This window comes from Hyperoodon ampullatus, assembly GCF_949752795.1.
Source record: "Hyperoodon ampullatus genome assembly, chromosome: 3".
NCBI classification, from domain to species: Eukaryota; Metazoa; Chordata; class Mammalia; order Artiodactyla; family Ziphiidae; genus Hyperoodon; species Hyperoodon ampullatus.
This window is the reverse complement of record NC_136916.1, coordinates 55,716,835-55,732,503: the sequence shown is the minus strand read 5'-3', so window position 1 is coordinate 55,732,503 and position 15,669 is coordinate 55,716,835. Positions and strand designations below refer to the sequence as shown.

General features: G+C 45.4%; 1 protein-coding gene across 5 annotated transcripts in view; it reads right to left on the bottom strand.

Annotated features, from left to right (window-relative positions):
* Nucleotides 1–15,234, bottom strand: part of SLC24A1 (solute carrier family 24 member 1) — a gene marked incomplete at both ends in the record, with an annotated part of 32,466 nt that extends 17,232 nt beyond the window's left edge. For 3 of the 5 annotated variants that reach the window (XM_079701307.1, XM_079701305.1, XM_079701308.1), the window contains one exon: nucleotides 13,345–15,234. In XM_079701307.1, the coding sequence (XP_079557433.1) occupies nucleotides 13,345–15,234 (1,890 nt within the window). Of the gene's footprint in view, nucleotides 1–1,051; nucleotides 1,106–13,344 lie in introns of all 5 variants that reach the window. The other 2 variants (XM_079701304.1, XM_079701306.1) reach the window with 1 other exon arrangement.
* Nucleotides 15,235–15,669: the final 435 nt, after the last annotated feature.

Genomic DNA, 15,669 nt, shown 5'->3' with positions numbered 1-15,669 from the left:
TATGTGCAGACACACGGATGTGACATACATTCACAGTGCTAAAAAAGAGACAACAGGTCCAAAATGGAGTCACTTGTGCTCTGCCCACATCACCAAACCGAAACATAAAATACCTAACTGCAGTTTCAGCCCCTCCCAGGAATGGGCTCTTAACCAGTCAGTCTGGAATTAACTGGTTAGCACACTAGTGAGGTAATCTACCTGACAGACCCCTGCTGTCCCCCAAAGGAAGGTGACCTTGCCTGAAACAACCTGGAACTCCTTTCTATTTGCTAGATGGGATGCTGGCCAATTCATGAACTGTTGAATAAAGCCGATTTGATCTTTAAACTTACTCAGTTGAAATTTTTTTTTTAATTACAATAGCGACACATGTAGAAACATCATCTGACTTAACAAGGGAACATCCAAAGTCAGACAAACTGCTTGCTCGGTCCCTCTCTCCCTACCAACCAACCCTCTGGATCTGAACTCTTCTGCCATCTAGTGGCTATGGTAACACAATACTTCACAACAGGCCTAGGGATTTTCGTAGGATGGAGGAGGTTTCATTCAGACCCTGGCCTCTTCTCTCTAAGGTCCCCACTTCTTCCCAAATGCCCACAGACCAAAGGCAGCTAAGACACAGTTTTTCAGAAACCTCAGATCCCCCCGCCCCACCCCTCGTATGTTTCTCTTAGTTCTGGGGCATTCCAAAACCACAGGTAATTAGGCTTTTAGATCAATCATAGAGTGTTGGGTCTACAAAATGGGACTTGAGTTCATCTAGTCCAGTCATTTTACTGATGCAGAATCTGAGGTCCAAGCTCACACAGGCAGTGAGCAGTGACATTCTGGACTTAGCTCCCAAGCTAGCACCTCCTCCAACGCCACCTGGAGGTGACAGTCCCTCTGGCTCCTTCCCTGGCTCACCCTGGCAGTGTTCCCAGGAGCTTCCCAGGTCTGAGCCCAGCCCAGTATCCCCAGCATCAGGGCCACAGCGCCCTGGGTCTGTGGTTGTCCTCTGAAACCCTGCAGTATCCCCACTGGGCAGACTCCGCATGGCACCCACCTTCAGCTTCTTGTTATCCTGCTGCTCATCCATCACAACTGTCCCATCGCCCAGCTGCAAATAGGGACAGGAATCACAAGATGTTCAGAGAGACCCTCACCCTTCCTCCCTACTTCCCTCTCTCTCCAGGGAGCCCTCATGTGGGAACACAGAAACACACCCAGAGATAACCTGGCCTCAGAAAATGTTTTAACATGTCCACCACCCCCAGCCTGGCCTTCCACAGTCTGGCTTCAGCCTGCATGCAGTATTGCCAGTCAAATGTGTCCACTCACTGAGGTCCAGTAACACCAGCTACAGCTGCCTTTCAGTCTCTCAAATGCACCACCCTCTTTACCCACCTCGAAACCTCATCACACGGTCCCTCCTCCTCTGTTTGGAACCCTCTTTCCTCCACTCCCCACGTTTCAGGTCACCACTTACATGTCACCTTCCTCTGGGAAGCTAAGGTGCCCAGCTAATTCTTTTATTGACTCCTTTTCCTTCATAGCACTTTCCCCAATCTATTTGTATGTTATTTGTATGTTGGCAAACCCAAGTAAATTGACTGTCCCACTAGCATCTTGAAGGCAGACTATTTCATTCATGACACATGCTTGTATGTCAAGCATGAGAACACTGCCTGGCACTTAGCAAGGGTTCAGAAAACGTTGGTTGAATGAATGAATGAATGAATGAACAGTCTCCTGCATATGCCTAACCTATTCCAATTCCTAGTCCCTTGTTCATGTCTTTCCCCTCTACCTAAAATGCCTTCTCCATTCCTCTATGCCTACCAATTTTTCAGAAAATTCTGGGTGAATTCTTACATAAAGCTTTCCCAAATGGCCCCTTTCACCCCCACCCCAGCCCTCACTCCAGCTCTCTACAATACCTCTCTCCTCAAAAGCTGTATAACAACAGTGGACACATTTTGTGATACCAAAAATCTGGCTCTATAATCGAATAAGTGCTTGCTAGTGTCCTGGGGAAGCTGTAGGGCAGCCAGCTGGGGAAGGGAACAGACCTAGAAGGTCCGGGATGAAGAATCATTACGCCCACAGTACTTACTCTCTGAACCACTAGCTTGCCACTCTGCATTTACTATCTCGTAACACCATCCAAACTTCTAAAGAAATCATCGTTGTTCACACATATTAGTTGTCTACCCAGCTAGGCTTCATGTCTTTTTGAACTACGATATAGTTACCTCTGTTCCCATAACCTGTGGCATAGTGTCTTAGTGTATGCTCCGTTAAGGAGAGCTCAACGAGTAGATACGCCGAGTGACCTCTAGCGCCATCTTCAGGCACCAGGGTCACCAATGGCTACCCCCAGTAATTGTCTTCACCTTCCACTGCCTCCCCCACCTCACCAACCTCCACGGCCAGAAGTAGAACTGGACTTGCTACACTCCCATCTCTGCCTGGTCAGAAAATACAGAGAATACTGCCTGATTCAGGGTCCCCCACCCATCCATCCGCCCAATTTGTTCACTCATTCAGTTCTTAATTTCTGAGTACCTGCTGTTTACCGGGCACTCTGCTAGTGCTGTAGGGATACAAAGATGTTTAGGGCATGGATTCTACTTACAGAAAGGAATTGAGACCAATGATAACACGAACATATGACAAAGCAGAATGTGCCTGAAGAAATGAGAGGCACAGATTAAGGTGCTGTGCTGGGATGGACACGGAAGCCTTCTGAAAGTAGGTGAAGTTTGGATAATCTTTGAAGGATGGGAGAGGTTTGAATGCTCGGATACACATTGTTGAATGAATGAACAAATGGACGAACATACAAATGAATGAAACAAAGCAGAAATAACCAATCTGAATATGAAGGGGGCACTGTGGATTTTCTGAACAAATCCCCCCTTTCACAATTCTGGGATATTGGAGGCTACAGCACCAAACCCCACTGGCCCAGCCACCTCACTATTTATCACATCCAACTCTCACCCAATGAGTTCTTAGAAATACGAGAGGCCAGGTTACCCTTTGGGATGGCTGGTTCTGTCCATAAAAGGGCAGGAGAGACTGACTTTTGCCCCACGAAGCACATGACTAATGATTTCTCTTCCATTCAGATTTATTTAAGTCAAAATACTTCTCTACGGGTTCACTGTTCATTGCACATATCAACATCTTCTACCCTCAGTATGCGCTTCTAACTTTCTGAAGCCCTTCACATGCATTTTCTCATTCCATATCACTAATTCTATGAAACAGACAAGGCTAGTATTATTATTGCTATTTTGGCAGATGACAAAACTGAGATGCAGAAAAGATTCTGTGACTTGCCCACTCACAACAATAGTGACAGAACCCCCGACCTCCTAATCTCTATTCAGAGGATTGTTTTTGTTGTTGTTTTTACTAAATCACATTTCTTTTCCCAAGCATAAATAAGGAAATGAAGTCAAATTTATATTTCCTAGTGGCCTGTTTCATATTATTGACATTTCAGGTAAATGGATATAAATGTTTGTCTACATTTGAGTGTGATTGATGGGTCCATATATGGGTAGCGGTACCAGCAACTAGGTGCTTTCAGAGTATGCCCTTATTACAAACACATCCCCACATCCACCTCTCACACTACACCAATCATCCTCCTCTTTCTTCAGCCCCATTATCCCCACCTTCTCCCTCTCCTCATGAAAATTAACCAGAGGGCTGAGGAAACCAAAGAAGATGTCTTCATGCCAGCCAAACCCCCAACACCTGTGATACATCTTGATGAGGATGAGCAACAGGATCCCTTGCAGCCAGCCGTTCACAGGAACCTGTGGTGGTGAACAGGGCAACCCTTCGGGGGCTTGTTCTCCTGACCTCCAATTCCTATCTCCCACTGATGTAGCAGTTAATCATTGACCTCTCCCTTTCTAGACCACCCACGACACAGTTCCTGAACTGCACATTCTGGTCTGTGTGTTTTTTTAAACATTCATTCAACAAAGATTTACTGAATCCCTGGTTGAGTCCTACCTTCATTGAATACAGTTTAGCACCCTGATCCACTCACCTGTCTAGGCTGGAAACCCAAAAGTCTGCCCAAATTCCTCCTCGCTTCCTCACAGCTCATCTACAACTAATTGTCAGATCTAGTTCCTGAAAGTCCTCAGATTTGGCCTCATTTCTCTATTCTCCTGCCTACAATGCTGCAACAGCCTCCTGACTCCTGGACTGTTCCTCTTCTGGTTCCTCATTCACTCTTCAGCCAGAGTGATTTTCTGAGCAAAGCATACCATGTCCCTCCCCTGCACCCTGGGGGCTCAGTGTCCTCAGGAGGGAGTCCACACTCCTTAGCTGAGCATATTCCAGCCTCCTGCTTACCTCCAGTTCAGTGCTGTCCAATAGCAATAGAACGCAAGCCACACATGTAATTTTTAGTAGCCACATTTTTAAACAGTAAAAGAAACAGGTGAAATTAATTTTAATAATGTACTTTACTTAACCCAATATATCAGAATTATAATTCAACATGTAATTAATATAAAAATATCAATGAGCTATTTTACCTTTTTTCTCATACTAATATACCCAACGTATATTTCATACTTACAGCACATCTCAATTCAGACTAGCCCCATTTCAAGAGCTCAGTAGCTACATGTAGCTAGTGGCTCCCATACTGGACAGTGCAGCTATAGTCTCAACACCCTCTCTCATTCCCCCGGCCTTTAGACATGCCTAGGAGACTCCTATCCCTTCTTCAGTCAGCCAACCCCTGCTTGTCCTTCAAGATTCAGCTAAGAATCACCTCCCCTAGGAAGCCTTCCCTGACTTTTGTTGAGATGTCCACTCTTGGCAGTGCTAAATCCCTCAGCACTTACCTATATCATTACATATGATATGGTAAATATTACTTTCACTTTTCTGTCTTCCCCACTAAGGGGGATTTACCACAGAGCTGATGAAGCTTAAACTTCAGGGCCCATCTCTCCCCTCACAAACCCTTTCTGAGGCCTCATATTTAATTTTGTAGCAACAGTTTTATATTCCTTTTCTTAAAGAGTGTCAGACCCCACAAAACCTGGATCAACTCCTGCTCCTCTGCTAGGTTGAGCCCCTTGAGTGCTGCCTTATTTCTCACTGTATCCCCAGACCCTACACAGGTTTCATACAAAGAGATTCCATAAATGTTTGCCAAATGTATGAACATCAGAGTTCTTTGGGGCTTACTCCTAATCTCTCTCTCTCTTTCAGAGTAGCATCAGCTGGTCCTTGATTTTAATAACCATACATTTGCTGGCGATTCACAAATCTCTATTTCCAGCCCTGACCTTGTTCATAAGCTTTAAGCCCATTTGTGCAACTGCCTCATAGACATATCCACTTGGAGGTGACATAAACACTCAAACTCACCATTCCAGAGCGGGAACTTTTGAGTCTTCCTAAACCTGTTCTTCTTGTAGTCTTCCTTTTCTCACTAGATGGCGCCACCATCCATCCACCCTGCTGCTCAAGCGAAAAACCTTGACTTCCACTCACCCTCCACATCCACACCATCACCAAATCCAGACGATTCTGTCTTCAAAATATCTCTCAACGATACACACACACACACATACACACACACACACACACACGCTGGATGCCCACAACAGCCTCCTAACTGGACTCCCTACTTCCACCCTTGCACACCTACCATTCATTTTGTACACAGCAGTTAGGGAGTGACCTTTTAACTATGACTCCTCATTACATCATTTCCCATTGAACTTCAAATAAAATCCAAACTCCGTATCTAATCCACAAGGCCCTGATGAAGCAGCTCTCATCCGGGTCTCTAGTGTTATCCTGTACCACTCTCCCCTTACTCACTATACTGGCCTCCAGTTCTTTCCTCTAGTGCACCAAGGTCTTTCCCTGCTCTGAGCCTTTGCAAATGTCCTCTTCTTCCCCTATGGAGCATGGGGAAGAATTCCAGAAGAATTCTCATGGAACTCCACTTGGACTGTCTACTTGAACTTCTCCTCCTCCAGGAGGACTCCCCTGCTCTCCCTCGCTAAAGGGGGCCCACTACCTACAGTCACTGTCCATCACATACACTATTTCCTTCACAGCACTTTTCATACTCAGAAATGTTATTTTACTTGTTTATCATCCATATGCCCACTCCCCCACATGAAAACAGTTTCTGTTAGTTTTATATTTCCAATTTATTCAGGTAACAGAGCATCTAGAAATCATGCTGTTATTTGTAGAACACCATGAATATCTAATTTCATATTTAATCTCATCACATACACTAGGAAAAAAGATTACTCTGTTGTATGAATAACAGAATACGTAAAATCTCTTACAAGCATACACACATCCATGGAAACAACACGCTATTCTACCAGGCATGATCAGATGTTTGAGTTTTTCTGTTAATATTTGTTTGTTTCTTATGCATTCATTTTGTCATCTGCTAGCACTCACCAGCAGATGAATGCTGAAAGCTTAAGAAACTTTTATGAAGAAAAGAAGCCTTTACACTGAGAATTTGATTCTTACCATATTTTCCTGACAACTGGAGGGAAGCTGACTATTATTTAAGAAGTTAGGTAATTCTCTGGACTCCACACTCTCACTGCCGAGGGCCCAGGTTTGATCCCTGGTCAGGGAACTAAGATCCCACAAACTGCGTGGTACGGCCAAAAAAAAAAAAAAAAATTAAAGGAGGGAACCCCTCAGCCTAGCTAGGATGAGTTCTTTGGGAGCAAAGTGGATTTCCTGCAGGCTAGTAAGGTCAGGCCCACAGAGGCAGGAAGGGCCCTGGTGGCTGCTTCCTGTCCAGCACCCCTGTCTCCACAGCAGACAGCTGGTTGTCTGGCAGTACAGGTCACTGGAGTAAATATTAACCCTGACAGGAAAGGGACGACTGGTTCCTAAGGAGGCACCAGGTTTGTCTGCTTGGGGTTTCTGTTGGTTGGTTTAATAAAAAACCCTGCCAAGAAGAAAATAGCCTGCAATGCACTTAAGAAAGAGTGGCAGACTTCCTCCTGGAGTTTCACATTCTGAAGTATTCCTGGGGGCTGAATGTGGATATGGGGTTTCCAAAGGAGCCCGGACCAGTCTCATTCCCCACCTTACATCCCTTTTCACCACTGGTGCCCCACAGGGCTGTCTTGCCAGTCAGCATCTCATGCAGATGGCCAGTTATTTCTAGCTAAGCCTGTAGTTCTCTCTATAAAGAAGGTCCCATCATCCTTCAAATATAAATAAGGCTTTTCAGCCAGGCTAGAGCCTAAACTTTGGCTTTCTGCAACTATGTATGGTCAAGGAAGGTCAAATGTTTATCATTTGGGGCCAGAACAAACAACACCGAGAGCTTTAAAACCAGGTAAAAAAGTTTCAGAGCAAGCTAAGTTAGACTGTGTCGATAACTATGCAAACACTTACCATTTCTGGGCTTCCCTGGTGGCACAGTGGTTAAGAATCTGCCTGCCAATGCAGGGGACACAGGTTCAAGCCCTGGTCTGGGAAGATCCCACATGCTGCACAGCAACTAAGCCCGTGCGCCACAACTACTGAGCCTGCGCTCTAGAGCCCATGAGCCACAACTACTGAAGCCCGCGTGCCTAGAGCTCATGCCTAGAGAAGCCACCGCAATGAGAAGCCCACGCACGACAACGAAGAGTAGCTCCCGCTAGCCACAACTAGAGAAAGCCCGCGCACAGCAATGAAGACCCAATGCAGCCAAAAATAAATAAATTTTAGAGGAAAACATAGGTAGAACACTCTATGACATAAATCACAGCAAGATCCTTTTGGACCCACCTCCTAGAGAAATGGAAATAAAAACAAAGATAAACAAATGGGACCTAGTGAAACTTCAAAGCTTTTGCACAGCAAAGGAAACCATAAACAAGACCAAAAGACAACCCTCAGAATGGGAGAAAATATTTGCAAATGAAGCAACTGACAAAGGATTAATCTCCAAAATTTATAAACAGCTCATGCAGCTCAATAGCAAAAAAACAAACAACCCAATCCAAAAATGGGCAGAAGACTTAAATAGGCATTTCTCCAAAGAAGATATACAGACTGCCAACAAACACATGAAAGAATGCTCAACATCATTAATCATTAGAGAAATGCAAATCAAAACTACAATGAGATATCATCTCACACCAGTCAGAATGGCCATCATCAAGAAATCTAGAAACAATAAATGCTGGAGAGGGTGTGGAGAAAAGGGAACACTCTTGCACTGCTGGTGGGAATGTGAATTGGTACAGCCACTATGGAGAACAGTATGGAGGTTCCTTAAAAAACTAAAAATAGAACTACCATATGACCCAGCAATCCCACTACTAGGCATATACCCTGAGAAAACCATAATTCAAAAAGAGACATGTACCAAAATGTTCATTGCAGCTCTATTCACAATAGCCCGGAGCTGGAAACAACCTAAGTGTCCATCATCGGATGAATGGATAAAGAAGATGTGGCACATATATACAATGGAATATTACTCAGCCATAAAAAGAAACGAAACTGAGCTATTTGTAATGAGGTGGATAGACCTAGAGTCTGTCATACAGAGTGAAGTAAGTCAGAAAGAGAAAGACAAATACCGTATGCTAACACATATATATGGAATTTAAAAAAAAAAAATGTCATGAAGAACCTAGGGGTAAAACGGGAATAAAGACACAGACCTACTTGAGAATGGACTTGAGGATATGGGGAAGGGGAAGGGTAAGCTGTGACAAAGGGAAAGAGAGGCATGGACATATATACACTACCAAACGTAAGGTAGATAGATAGTGGGAAGCAGCCGCAGAGCACAGGGAGATCAGCTCGGTGCTTTGTGACCGCCTGGAGGGGTGGGATGGGGAGGGTGGGAGGGAGGGAGATGCATGAGGGAGGGGATGTGGGAACAGATGTATATGTATGACTGATTCACTTTGTTATAAAGCAGAAACTAATAAAAATAAATAAATAAATTAATTAATTAATTAATTAATTAAGTAAATTTAAAATAAATTAATTAATATATCTTTAAAAAAAAAACGTTTACCATTTCTTCATTGGGTTCATATAAGGCATCCTCAAACCAATACATGTCAGTTTGACAATGTTGTCTGAAATATTTTTAGCTTTGAATTTTTTTTTCCAGCCAGTGTCAAAAGAAAGACTCTAAAATAGTTACTATGTGTCTATGTTCAACGATACATTTTTTTTCTGAAAATACTCTTAAGTAAATTCTGATTAGAATCATTCACAAAAAAAACTTTATCCTGGTTCTAGATTACCAGAGCAGAATAAAAAGTAAAGTGAAAGGTCCTCCAGCTGAGAAACTCCACAGATATCAGTTGGGTGAATATCTGATAAGAAAATGAATGGTTCTCTGCTGAACTTACATCTCCAAATTGTTCAGGTAGGAGAACACCTGCGATTATGTTGCTTAGTAAAACACCACAGGGGTATTCCTATTCGTTTACTTATTGTCTGTGGCTGCTGTCATGCTAACAACAACAGAGTTGAGTAGTTGGATAGAGATTATATGGCCTACACAGCCTAAAATATTTACTGTCTGGTCCTTTACAGTAAGTCTGCCAACCCCTGCACTAGTCCATCCATTCGCTTTACAGATGAGCAGCGTGAGACCTCGAAGAAAAGCACAGTGACTTTATAGCACTTTGCACAGTGTTCCCTTTATCAGTTACTTTTGTCTATGTCTGTCCCTTCTACTGGAAGGGACATGATCTTTTTACTTCCCACACTGCTTTTCATTTAAGTGCTTAATAATACAGGTGTGTGGAGTTGCACTGACTTGCCCAGGATAACAGGGTTAGCCATGGATACTAATGGGTTAAAACTGGGTTAAAACCCAGATAAATGGATTCATAAACTGGTGATAAGGACCACCAACTAGCTTCGTAACTTTGGCAGAGTTAATTATCCTCTCCGAGCCTCAGAGTCTCCTCATCTGCAAACTGGCAATAACAATTCATTCTTGCAGGGTTTTTTTTTTTCTTCTTTTTTGGCCACGCCGCAGGGCTTGGGGGAATCTCAGTTCTCCGATGAGGGCTTGAACCTGGGCCACGGCAGTGAAAGCCCAGAATCCTAACCACTAGGCAACCAGGGAACTCCCCTCCTGCAGGGGTTTTATGAGAAATTGTCAAGATAATGTACGTATGTCATAGACCCTCCACAAGTATGGATTCCCTCCCCTACTCCTTTTTCTCTATAAACTGGGGACCCTGACCTGTTAGAGTTCCCTGAGGAAACCACCAAATACTTGTGGAGCTTCTGCTTTAGGGATGAGATGTTGGGCTCAGCCCTTTGGGAGATATAAAGATTATTTCCCCCATTTAGTGGCAATGATGAGCCTAACACTGTGGCGACACCTCACCCCAGGCTGCCAACAGAGGAAGGGGGAGGCCCAAGTGTCTTTCCTGTTCCTGTTTCCCTCCAAGAAGGAGCTGGCTCCCACTGCCCTCTAATTGTCTTCCCCCTGCTTAAACTTCCTGAGCACTTGTGGCTTTGAATTCTCCCCAACCCTCCTCCTTGACTCCCTACCACTCGGTCTGGCCTTTCCCCACTTCTCTCTTACTTCCTTACCTTTGGGTGTGTGGCTGACTGAATAAGCCCAGTTTCCCTGACCCCCTGCCTTCTCACGGAGAAGCTCAAAGAAGGAAACCATTAGTCAGGGAAGACGTGTGAACTGATAGGTCAGTGTGAGTGAGTGAGTGAGTAAGCAAGGCATGTTCATTTTCATAAAGTTTCATAGTTAAAGTAAGATAATTTGCAGAGGTGAGTACACATTCTTGCATAAATCACAAAAATGAATACCAACACAGTTTACTAGATCAAAGACTGGATTTTCAGAGAACTGCTTCAAGAATTCAAACAGAATGGCTTCCCTCAGTCTGTCAGTGAAGTACAGGATAATTTACCTCCCTCTAACAAGATCACAGGTCTTGGGGCAGCCAAACACAGACAGAATAATATAGCAAAGGCAGTTACCGCTCTCTCTGGCTATAAGAAACCTGGGGTGAAATTCCAAATCCAGATGTTTTTAAAAATCACTTCAAAATAGCTACACTTTTTAAATTATTTGGACTAATTTTTAGAAGGCAGTTGTTAGTGCTGCAAAGTCCTAACTATAGGTTTTCAATTTTAAATAAATATAAATTTACTTTCAAGGACAGCCAGTATTTCAACCTGTTTTTTTTCAATAATGCTGTTAATTAAAATTCATACTGGATCTGTTTCAATAAATAGATAAGAACAGTTGTAATCAGCACTGCTCTCACTGGTTGGCAAAGAACTGCTACTAAAGGCCTTGAAGAATGTTTTAAATAAGTTACAAGTTCTCTTTTGAAATCATGATTATGCTTTACTTGCTTGGCAAGCTTTGCTTTGATGGTCTGGTTCTGACAAAATTGAAAATTGAGAATTTGCAGAGTTTAAATAAAAACAGAATTACTATGAAGGGCTGGGAGGCAAGTCAAGAGGCATTTTGATGTGGACCATTTTTAAAGTCTTTATTGAATTTGTTACAATATTGCCTCTGTTTTACATTTTGGCCTTTGGCCATGAGGCATGTGGGATCTTAGCTCCCCGACCAGGAATCAAACCCGCACCCCCTACATTGGAAGGTGAAGTCTTAACCACTGGCCCACCAGGTAAGTCCCAATTTTGAAAACTGCTGGCCTAATGTATACCAAGGCATTAGATACTTTCTCAGAGAATAGTACCAGACTTCATGGCCACCCTCAGCAAAGCCTGCCCTGAGAACTTCATGAGGAGGGAGGACCCTGTTTCCTCATATTAAATGAGGTAATGCTTTGAGCCTCCCTTTCTTTTTTAAGCCTCTGGCTTCTTAAGAGCAGTCATCTGGAGGGAAATAGTACTGAATGGGGAGTTAGGATACTGGGTTCCCATTCCAGTGTGGATACCTTCTGGCCGTCCAACCCTGGGCAGGATATTTCTCCTTTTTGGGCCATCTGCAAAAATGTACTAATTGGAGGTCGGCTGACCAGATCAGAGAAACAAAAGCTGTGCTGGGCCTGACAGAATGGAACTCATTTAGACACAAGACATTATCAATGAATGTTACCACTACACAGAACATTTGCATGATTAGTTGGACTCTGTCATTCCCGCCAGAGATGGGAAAGGACCTGTCCAAGGTCACACAGTTAGAGGCAGAACTGGATTAGAACCCAGGTTTTCTGACTCTCAATTCTATGCTCTGAATACCACACATACCTCAGAAGTCCTAAAGGAAGTACATTTCATCTCCTTGTATCACACATCTCTGAGACATGTTGCTGAGTTTGGTCTCCATCCTGCCCACTCATCAAAACTGCACTGGATTAAGCAGCTAAGTCCTTCCACTCTTTGCATGCAAAATTCTGCTCACACTAGTGGCCTGAGATCTGAAACAGGCAGGCTATGAACCAACTTTTGCCCAAACTCACCCTTTAGGAGCATGAGAGGAATGGGGGTCTGTGTTCACTAGGGTACCCTCACTTTGGAGTCTCAAGGAACAAAAAACTTGGGGATGAATTTTTAGAGATCACTTCCCCAATTAAATTTCACTATCCAGATTATTGAATCATGCAATGAATTTAGCAGGAAGGTCCCTCACAGGGGCAGAGAAATTCTTGGAAACTCCAAATTCTTGGAGTCAGAAGAATGCCCCAGAGTTGGAGCTCTCAGTCTCCAGTCAGCACAGAGAAAGGGCTCTGCACCCAGGGCTGGCTTGTCAGTGGATGAGTGGAGCCCCCATCTTCAATATTTTAAAAACAAAACAAAACAAAACTCTAAAAGCCTCCTCCTTCTCAGACCCTAACCAAACTACCAGCCCCTCCAGGTCTGGAATGTGAATAAACAGGATTAAATGAAAGTGAGGGTGCTAGATAAACCCTACATACCATGCCCATTTTATCATTTTTCCCTGCCTGATATCTGCTTGGACATTCTCCAAAGCCCAGCTCAAATGTCATTTCTGAAGACCCAATCAGAACAACCCGGGTTCATCCTGGCTCCACCATCTATTTGCTGTGTGACCTTGAACAAATGGTTTAACTTCATTAGGGCTCAGTTTCTTCCCCTGTCAACGGGAATAATAACCATTTTATAGGATGATTAAGGGCTGACCCAAGGTCACTCCTGCAAAAGCCCCAGCATAGTGCCTGGCAGAGAACAGGACTCTATAAATATTGAATGCATTGCAAGGGAACCAGAACACTTACTCATCTCTTGAGGTCTGACCTAGCACTTGCCATTCTTCAGCCCCTGACTTTCCCCTACCCTTTTGCCCAAAACGGGGCAGAGAAGCCTGAGCCAACCTGTTCTTACCTTGCTAAGGTCCCCTAGGGCCATGACCTTGGCCACTGGCCTCTTGCTGAGTTGCTCCTTCACCCAGAACTCAAGTCGTTTGTTCCACTTCATGGTGAACACATAGAGGGCATAGGCCAGCAGAAGCAGCAGGCTCTCCCACCAGACAATGAGGTTATCCAGGAAGAAGAGGATGAGCATCATTAGGTCAAGGATGTAGAAGGTGATGTCACGGAACAAGGGCCACCAGGTGAGCTTGAGGATCTCCCGGGAGAAGAGGGCACAAGTGCCAATGACAAAGAGGATGTTGAATACCGCAGAGCCCACTATGGTGCCGATGCCCACATTGCTATGGGAGATGAAGATGCCGATGAGGGAGGTGAAGAGCTCGGGGGCAGAGCCTCCAGCAGCCATGAAGGTAGCACCTGCCACATCCTCAGAGATCTGCAGCTTGTCTGTGATGACACCCAGGGCTGGGACAAAGTACTCGTCACAAACGATGGCCAAGGCTACAAACACATACAGCACGCCAAAGATGTGCAGGACCACCCAGCCCTGCCTCCGCTCCTTCACACTGAACAGGTCTCGGGGGTATTCTGCCTTGGGGTGGAGGTCTGGCTGCCCAGAAGGCAGTACTGGGGGACTGGGAGCCTCTGGCATCCCAGCTGTTGTCAGACTGGGGGAGGGGACAGTGGACGAGACTGGGACTGGCTCCACAACCACACAGTGATGGACCTGAGTGGTCGGACTTGCCCTGACCCTGGGAGTTGCTGGAGTGGTGGGTGCTGGGGAAGGGTTCTTCACCAGCCCCCAGAAGGTGGCTGAGGATATTCCAACGGTCGGTGCACTGGTTCTGGACGAGGGATTCCTAGCCTTCCACGCAGCAGTAGAGGCTTTGGTTTCTGCTCGGCTGCTGCCTGTCGTGATGCTTACTGTCACCTGCCCCTCAGAGGTGGCTGCGGTGTGCTCCAGGACTGTTCCTTGGGGTGTTGTCAGGTTGTTTTTTCCCACTAACCCCCGGTAGTTGGTTGAGCTATTATTGTCCACTCTTCTGGTGGTAGTTAGGGTCTTCTCTTCTGCCACATTCCTCGGAGAAGTGAAGATGTCTGTTTCTAAGTCATTTATCAGGAAGGGTGGGGCATTATCAGTTACTCCCTTGAGAGGAGTTGGGGTGGTTTCCTCCAATACTCTCTTGGAAGGGTTGGTCTCCAGTATTTTGTTGGTTGTTATAATTTCACTGTCTTTCACTGTTGCTCTGGGGGTGACCCCATGACTCCTGGTCATTGTCATGAATGTGGATGGGGCGTAACTGTTCACCATCCTACCAAGTGGGGATGGGGTGTATTTCCTCACCTTTCCCCTGGCTTGAGTTGGGCGGTAGCTCTTCACTTCTCCCCTGGGTGTTGCTGGGGTATAATTATTTACCACTGGTCTGCCTGAAGTTGGAGGGTAGTGATTCAGTGCTCCACTGGGTGTGGCTGGGGTGTCTTCCTTCACTTTTTCTGTGCGGGCTGCTGCTGGGCTGTCGCTGCTCTTGGGTGTTGCTGGAATGACGTTGGCTATTCTTCTAGGTATACTGGGAGTGTTCTCCATGGTTACACCAGGTGTTGTTCCATCTCTGCCTACTGTGGCTTGGGGTACCCATGTCTCAACCTCCATTTCAGAGCTAGATTTTGGAGGGTCACTGCTCACCATCATCTCATTGTTGGAAAGGTCCCGGCTGGCTAGTTTTACAGGGTGTTGGGAAGAGACTGCTGCCCACAGTGAGGGGAGCCCCTGGGGGCTCCTCAGGTACTGGTAGGTGGAACCCATGATCAGCATTCCCAATAGGAAGAGGAGGCGCCTCCAATGAAGCCGCTTTGGCCAGAGTAACCGCCTCTCCTGCGCCCCCATCCTGATCAATTTCCCCATGATGGCCAGTTATGCCTGGTCACAGAAGGCCTCTCATTCTGTCCACTGAAAGATGGGGGCTGTTCTGGGATTCAGATTAGAAATCAGAGAAGATTCCTCCATGAAGCCCAGCCAGGGGGTAACCACAAACCTAGAAAGAAAAAAAAGGAAGAGGTTATTTGCTCCTAAAAGGAGAGCTGGGAGCCACCAAACCCTCATCTGGAAAAGTGACAACTCACACAGGGGCCTTTGTAGTGAAAGGCAGTTGTTTCTGCTGGAACAAAACAACCCCTGCCCCCTGCTCCAGGGGGCAATGTCTGCTCATGGGAAAAAGAGCATCTTGGGGTCCTCTTTGCTGTGTAGGCATGCCAGCAGCCCAGGTTCCTGAGCTGGGTCTACCCAGCCCTCCTAGGGATCCTTGCAAGAGGTCTGCCCACACTCCGCAGGTCCAGCCAG